At 56.3% G+C, this 8,279-nt stretch overlaps 1 protein-coding gene across 3 annotated transcripts in view; it reads left to right on the top strand.

The window, feature by feature from the left end:
* The window catches only part of PKNOX2 (PBX/knotted 1 homeobox 2), a 295,550-nt gene that overhangs the window by 211,443 nt on the left and 75,828 nt on the right, over positions 1 to 8,279 (top strand). For all 3 annotated transcript variants that reach the window (XM_006775070.2, XM_006775069.2, XM_015571360.1), the window contains one exon: positions 3,366 to 3,474. In XM_006775070.2, the coding sequence (XP_006775133.1) occupies positions 3,388 to 3,474 (87 nt within the window). In that variant the 5' untranslated portion in view covers positions 3,366 to 3,387. The remainder of the gene's footprint in view (positions 1 to 3,365; positions 3,475 to 8,279) is intronic.

Raw genomic sequence — 8,279 nt, 5'->3', positions numbered from 1 at the left:
GGGGGGGGGGGGGAGTAGACCACTTTCAGAGTCTGAGAGGGCGGCAGTACTCCCAACTTGTCCTTGTGCCCCGTCGTCAGTCTGGGGCCACGGGGTGGGACAGTGGAGAGCTGAAGGGAAGTGGTCCCTTCCTTCCATCTCCACTGTAGTAGGATGCTCTGTCCCAGCTAGGGTCCCAGCTAGGACAGATGCCGCAGGGGCCAGCTGGCCAGCGAGTTCCCAATTAGGCTTTCTCATCCTTCAGGCCCTGAGCCCCCAACCCCAGCACCCCGGCCCAATTACTGGGCCGCATTAACCCCTTGGTGCCCCAGGCCGTTAATGGAATGTTAATTGGTCTAATAGGTTTCATGTCAACAAGTCCTAATGAGCTCCTTCCTAACGAGCTGGGTCTTTTAGTTTCTAAGCCTGTTTGTCAACACACTGGGGTTTGGGCTCCTGGCTAAGGGCCTCCCCGGCAGGGCTGGGGGAGCTAGAGAGTTGGGGAGGCGGTGAGCTGCCCCTGTCTACCTCCTAAAGGGCTGTCCTTCCACGCCCCTCACCACACCGCCGCCCCCCCCCGGCCCAGGCACACTGCCTCACCAGGTCCTGGGTTTTGGAAAATGGCATTTGTAGCTCTTTTTGATGATAATATCAGTGACATGAGTTATTTCTTCTCGGATATCACGGGGTCGAGTGCTGCATTAGGCTTTCCCCCTCCTAGCTGTCACGTAATGAAGGTTCTCAGCATTAGAAGCCATCTCCCGACACCAGCCTCTCCTCGGTAGGAACGTTGCCCTGTGGGGAATTATTCCTGGTGTGTCCTCCATCTGTAGTCTTGGCCCTGCTCCCTCGAGAGTGCCCTGGTGTTTGGTAACAGCGCTGGGGCCTCTGGACAGGGCGCGTGGCTCTCCCAGCCCAACAAAAGCTCAGAAGACAGGGCTGGGCGGCTGCCACTCAGGCCTGCTGCTCCCCTTCCCCCTCCCCGAGGGTGGGTTCCCCAGAGGGCTCGACATCCAGAGGTTGCCCAAGGAGCTCCCACACCCCAGCTGGCACAAAAAGGCAGGTCTCTACATCCCTCTCCAGGTGGTCTCGCTTAGCCCCCCAGCCCCAGGCCTGGCCAGCGGGCTGCCCCGAGGATGGGCAGTGTCTGTGTGGTGGGGGCTTGTGAAGAAGAGAAGGTGGCACCGTCTCCCTCGCTCAGATTACCAGGGCTCTGCGCCTGAGTGAGCAGAGAGGGAAACTTAAGCCCCTGATGAAAAGGCCTTCTGTTCTCTTGCAGGAGAAGCCCAGAGGGCAATGGGGCAGTGGTCTAGTGGCCTGTGGTGACCCCAGAGAGGGGGAGGGGCGGGGCAAAGGCCATCTGCATCCTCCGGACAGTTTCCCTGTGTCCTCCGAGGCAGGGCTGGCCCCTCCTCCACAGCCTGGCAGCCTCTGGACTGGGAAGTCTCCGCTCAGCCTGGCAGTGGTTGTTTTCTGGGAGCAGATCACTCCTAACCACCCCTCCTGACCCCCAGGCAGGGCAGCCCTCAAGCTGTGTGAATATTTCTAGGGACAGCAACTCTAAAACGCCTGGCCTCCCATTCATTGGACAGGGAACAAAAGAATGCAGATGAAAGGATTCTCTCTTTAGCCCAAATCCTCCTCAATGCACTTCCTTCGCTTTGCCTTCACTATGACTTTTTCATCCTGGAACTAGTTGCCCCTAAAACTGCCTGTTGAGCTCTCACCCCAGAGTCTGCCCCCACACTCCCTCTGCTGGAGGCTACTGGCACTACAGCCCACAGAGGCTCACTTTCTTCCAGCAAAGAAGCATCTGAAATTGGTGTTCCCAGAAGGGCTCTACCTTTGCCTTTGGGACCCACAGACCCATCAAAAGTTACCTCATCTTCCAGAGTTCCAGGAAAGGCTGAGCCTACCCCCCACATCCATATTTCCTTCATTCTCTCAGGGTCCAAAGGGAGAGCTTCCACAACCTCCAGCACAGCTCCCGCACGCTGTTGACATTTAGCAGCATTATTTGAATGAATACCTGGGTTTCCAGTGCTTCCCATGTGCACTTAAGGTCAAAGCATGCCTTCAGAGACAGGTCAGCCAGAACTGATCTTTTCTCTTCCTGAAAAAGAACCAGTGCACACACATGTACACACACACATGCACACACACATGCATGCCACATAGCACCCTGGAGACCCTGCTCTTTGCTTAGGCAGCTCCAGATCACCCTCAAATTCCCCCCGAATTCAGGCATGGGACATGTTGGGAGACCCTGGGGAGGGGAGCTCAGGGCGAGGAGGAGTAGAGAAGGAAGTCTGAGGGCTGTGCTCACAAATATCTTTGCTCCCCCACCCCCGGGAGGACAGGGCCTGCACCCCACAGAGGTTCCTGGCCCCACGGTGACATGCCTGTGGTTTCTAGCTCTAAATATTTCAGGGCATCTACTGAACCACACAGCTCTCTGGGCATCCTGTTACCCTGGGTGGCACTGCCCGGCGAGGCTGTCTCCCCTTACGGCAGCAGCTCTGGTTCAAGAAGATACCTTGAGGCCCAGTGGAGGCAGCTTGCTTGTCATTGTGGGGTGCGGGTCAGGGACCCAGTAGAGCAGATCAGGAACTGGGAATCTGGAGACTTGGATCCCATTCCTGTTCGCTAGCACACAGCCCCCCAACACACACCTCATTCCTCTTGGCCTCCATCTTCTGGGCTATAAGAAGCGGGGTGGCCACTGGGCTCTGACTCTGTGTTGAACGAAGTCCAAGGAAAGTCTCCCTTTGTAGAATGGGCAGGCACCTCTGTAAGCCCATCAGCGCACACACGCACACACACACACACCCCACCCCACCCCTGGAAAACCCCACAGGTGATAGGCATCCTCCCCGCCCTGCCCTGCTTCCTCCACCCTCCTAAGGGGACCAGAGCCCCACGTCCCTTCCCACCACTAGGGGGTGTGGTGAGCACACCAGGGAGCAGGAGCCAGCAGAGAGGTGGGAACTGGAGCTGGAAGGGCAAAGGCCCGAGGCCTCCCTGCCCTGACAGTGCAGGTGGCCGCTCTGAAGGCCTGGGACAGGAAAAGCGCCTTATCTTGTGGGTACCCGAACAGCCCCATTCCCCTGTGCTGCCACCAGCCACGCCTCTACCCCCTCTCCTTGCCCTCTCCAAGCTCCAACCCCAGCTGATGCTGAGCTAAGCATGGCTTTTACAAGTTATTTTACATCTGATTTGAATATTGTTTCTTTCAAGTCAAATCTCTCAGCAAGGCCTCTCCCGGGCTTTCATCCCTTGCAGTGTCTGGTCAGTCCAGGTGGCCCTGCCTGAGGAGATGCCCACCTGCTGGTTCCCGGGCTCCCTGTGCTCAGTATTAACGTGTGGCCCCCTTTCTCCTGCCACAGATCCTTGATGTGAATCAATCCCATGATGCAACATGCCTCCCCAGCCCCAGCTCTGACGATGATGGCCACGCAAAATGTCCCTCCCCCACCCTACCAGGACAGTCCACAGGTGAGTGTCCACCCAGTGATGGGAGGGGTGCGTGCCTTCCAGGGGCTGAGGGCAGGGCCTGGTGGGTCTGGGCTCTTCCCTGGCCGGCCTGGGGAGGCCTCTCTGGAGAGAGCCGGACAAACACTGGAAGGAAGTCATTGCATTTGACAAACACAGGGTTCAGCTCCTATTCACCATTGCCTAGAACACCAGGCCATGGTCCTGTCCCCACCCAACCCTGTCCCCCCACTCACAGCAGACATCAGACAAATGCTCCAAACCAGGAATATTTGATAAATGGAGTCTGCCTTTGAGTGTTTGGGGAAACTTTTAAACTAGGCAGCGGTTCTCAACCTGTGGGTTGCGACCCCTGAAAATACATCCTGCGTATCAGATATTTACATGACGATTCATAACAGTAGCAAAATTACAGTTATGAAGTAGCAACGAAAATAATGTTATGGTTGGGGGTCACCACAACAGGAGGAACTGTATTAAAGGGTCGCGGCATTAGGAAGGTTGAGAACCACTGAACTAGAGGCTCTTTTAGACCAGCCCCCCATTCATGATCACTGGAGCCCCTATGTTCACTTTCTCTGCCTGCCCATTGGAGGAATCTCCCTTCTCTTCAGGACTCGCTCAGCTTCTATCTCTCTACGCCCTGCAGCCCTTCCCTCTGGTTGCAGTCCCCAGGGGCCTCAGAGACTCCAGCTGGTTGCAGCTCCCGGCAGCCTCTCCTCCTGGTCCCATCACCCCTCTCCTGCTCCTGGAAGCCTGGCCCGGCTTCCTGGTTGGGCTACTGTAGGCCTTGCGCTGATCATTTCTAACCTTTGCCCCCCTGTGCGCCTCCCACACCTCATTCTCCGAGACCCTGAGTTAGCCACAATGCTGTGCTGCCACAGCAGCCTCCATCCTCTGACCGTGACCTTCACACTGTCCTATTCTCTCTAGCTTGGTCTCACAAGTCAATATTAATTCGATAATTATTTATCAAGTGTCTGTCATGTGAAATGCAGCCAGCTAGAATATTCATTCATTCATTGAGCAAATGTGCAGTGAGTGCCCATTTTGTGCCAGGCAGCATTTCCCACTCCTTTCAGTCGTTGCCCTGCCCTGACATCCCTGCATCAGACATCTCAAACACAGCTGTTCTCATGGGCAGCCCAGGGCTGTGCAGCATGAGGAGATTAGGGTGCAGACACAGGGCAGGCCCTGACTCCCCCAGCCTGGTGTGAGCTCTAGCAGTTGCTCTATCTATCCTGTTATCCTCCTGAAACTGCACTTGGCAGAGCGTCTAGCAAGCCGGCAGAAGTGCAAGAGCACTGGGCAAAAGTCAAGAGCACTTGACTCCTCAGCCTGCAAAAGTGCAAGAGCACTGGGCATTCATCAGCCTGCCAGGACGTGTCCTTTGTCCCCACCCTGCCCCCACGCATCGACTCCATGCTCCTTCCTAGTCTCCCTATGCCCTGCACTCATGCCCAGCAAGCACTCTGCCCACGGCAGTAGCTTTTCATGAATTACCGCAGGCCAGACTTGGCCCTGACACAGACCCTCTGTGTGAATGCTTCCGGGTGAGCCACATTGGCCCTTTCCCTCTGCAGAGCGAATGAGGAGCAAGAGGCTTGGAGGAGGGCCGTGGTCGGCAAACTGCGGCTCGTGAGCCACATGCGGCTCTTTGGCCCCTTGAGTGTGGCTCTTCCTAAGCCTTAGGAGTACCCTAATTAAGTTAATAACAATGTACTTACAGCACAATCATAGCCAATGGCTGTGGTTGTAAGCTTGAACCTATGGTCCGAACACGTAGCCAGCCCCACGTGCCTTGTGGTAGAGTCCGGGTGCATGTAGTTGAGTGAGGTTGAAACTCACGAGAGTGCTGTAAACAACTTGATCACGCTCCCACTTTGCCTCGTGGCATCTGCTATAAAATAAAGACACGGCTTGTGGGCGCTGGCACTGTCTCCTCATCGGGGAGCAGCGTCCCACCCAGACCCAGCTTTCATTCTCTTATCTGCCTTTCCTTAATCCTTTCACCCCCCCACTCAGTTTACCTTTGGCCGCAACATATGGCATCCGACCAGGGACTGAGTTTGAAAGTAGCGCCAGAGCAGGCCCTTTGGCCGCAACAGTTGATACTTGGTTCTGTTGATTAATGAGTTTGCCGACCACTGGGCTAGGGGAGCCCTGGAAACCAGGCCCACAGTGGGGACAACATTCTTCTTAGTAGACGCAGGCAGTGCTGGGTGTCGGTAAAGAGCAGGAATTTGGGGTGTTCCTTTACTGTCCGGATGCTGCTCTCCAAGGGCCATAGTAGCAATGGGCATGGCAATAGGGCACTTCCTGTGTTTAGCAGGTGGTGGGCCCAAAGGCCCTCACCCCCATACCCAAGGTTCAGGGGCGACTGGGGGTGGGGCCAGGAGGTCGAGGGCACTGCATTGGCAGCTGGCAGCGGCTGCCTCTCTCCAGCCTGTTTTGCTGCCCCGGCAGCTGGGAGAAGTTTGGGTTTGGTGGGGATTAGCAGGAGGCCTGCAAGAAGGGCCTGTGCTGCCCAAGAATGCTGATCCGAGTGTAGTTAAGTAGAGGAGCCTCAGCACACAGCGGAGCTTAATAAATCCCGGTTGCTGGCGGAACGGAAGTTGGGGGTGGGGCAGCGTCCCTGAGGCGCTCAGCGCCCTGGAAGCCACCATGGAGCTGGTCTAGCCTTTTGGGTGAGAAAGGGAAGCTCCAATTCCCCAACAGGGACTGTCCCCAGGCTGTCGTCTCTGAGGAGTCACCGGTACTTCACCATTAAACTACTCACGGAGAGGTAGGAAGGAAGAGAGGAAGGGAGGGAGGGAGGAAGTAAGGGAGGGAGGGAGGGAGGGATGAAGGGACGAAGGGAGGAACGAACATTTACAGCAGGGGAATAATTTGCCCTGGGGAAGCCACACACCTGTTTGTGACCTCCGAGATCCAGGGCTGAAGAATCCGGCGGGAAATCCCAGCATCCATAGTAGAGACTAGGCCAAGGTCTGGTGTCCTTATGGCCTTGGCTGGGCCACTGGGCTATGGCGAGATTGCCATGGGCTTCCCTGGGCTGGGCTGGTTTCCAAAGAAACCAGTAAGGGTGGGGGGAATCATGGGAGGAGTTAGGGCAGCAGTGGAGTAGGTGGGAGGGCAGAGGGGTGGAGGTCGCCAGAACATAGTCTCTGGGGGGGGGAGGGGAGAGTACTACACTTGGAGGCCAGTTGGCTTTTGGAGGGCCCTCCTCCCCACTCTAGGGCTGCTAGAGTGGCTTGCGCATAGGAATGTCTTCCATGTGCGTTTCCTGTGGGGAACTCGCTCTGGTCCCCCTGCCTTCTTCCCACTAGAACATAGTCTCTCCCGGGGGGCAAGTACTACACTTGGAGGCCAGTTGGCTTTTGGAGGGCCCTCCTCCCCACTCTAGGGCTGCTAGAGTGGCTTGCGCATAGGAATGTCTTCCATGTGCGTTTCCTGTGGGGAACTCGCTCTGGTCCCCCTGCCTTCTTCCCACTAGGATTGCAGGAGGCTGAGCCCGCCTCTCAGGGGAGGCCCTGCCGCACTGCCCCGCGATGCTCATTACCTGAGAGCGCCAGCTGCTCTCTGGCGCTGTGTCCTCAGGAAAGCCGGGGCCAAGGCGGGCAGGGCCCGGGCACACGAGGGCCTCTGGAAGGAGGCCCACGTCCTCCTCATCCCGGGGGGTCTAATCTCATCACTGTCGGACCCGGTCTGACTTGTTTCCTCAAGGCCTGCCCCGCTGAGCACATCTCTAGGTCGCCTCCCAGAAACCCAATTTCTTCCACTGTCGAAAGGGACAGTGTCTGATGAAGTCCCCAAAATGAGAAAGGAAGCGAGAAGCAGCGCCCCTCCAGAGACAGGGGCAGCCGTTTTAATAACGTTCCCGTTGTGCTGAGGGCAAGCAGAGCCGAGCATAATCTACTCAAATGCACAGGAGAACCTCACTTTGGAAAATTAGGAATCTGCATTACAAAATTCCCCAGCCCCGGACCTTCTTTATAATAAATTAGAATTTTTTTTTTTCAAGGCGAGTTTTTAACTTGGCAATTTCATTTTTGAAGTTTGGGGAATAAAGTTATTAACGTGGCGGAGGCTTTTTCTCTCCTCCCATTTGAGGAGAGCAGCATTGGCGGCGCTGGCCCCATGCTGTATGGGGCACACCACGGGGATGATGGCCAGTCAGCCCCCACCCCTCAGTCCATCTCAGCCCAACTCGTGATGACTTGTGCGATGTCACTCTGTATTGACTGTGCGCTAAGGACAGACCGTAAGCTTAGAAAGTACAACTGTAGCGACCACTGGACACATCCCTGTGGCCTGCGGGGCTTTCTGTTAAGTTCCACCAGGGTCGTGCCCCTGCTGCTGTTTAACCACGGCACCTCACGTCCCATGCGGTAGCTGGGTCCTTGGTCCAGACAGACCTCCCTGAGAGCAGGGGTGCGTCACCTGGGCTCCCACAGCCCTCCTGCCACAGCCCAGCACCCTGATTCTAAGGGACTCTCCAAGTTACTACATTCTCTACTGTCGCTTCCTCCCCGCAAGCGGCACTACAGTACCTCCCAGAATCCCCGTGGTAACACAGTGGCTGTCTTGCTCCTTCTAGGCATACACCCCTCATTCATGTGCTCTCTCTCCACCTCTGGGAGGTCCTTTAGGTTCTCTCATTTCCTGTAACATTCATTCCACGTGCAACATCGCCGACCAAGCGAAGTTCTCCCTCTGGTACCTCCACTGGCAATTTCAGGAAGCCCTCTGGATTTACCAGTTCCCCCACCCTCACCTTATCCACACACAAAAACCCCCCCCGCTCT

This window comes from Myotis davidii, unplaced genomic scaffold, assembly GCF_000327345.1.
Source record: "Myotis davidii unplaced genomic scaffold, ASM32734v1 scaffold148, whole genome shotgun sequence".
Lineage (NCBI taxonomy): Eukaryota > Metazoa > Chordata > Mammalia > Chiroptera > Vespertilionidae > Myotis > Myotis davidii.
This window is presented reverse-complemented; position numbering and strand designations above follow the sequence as displayed.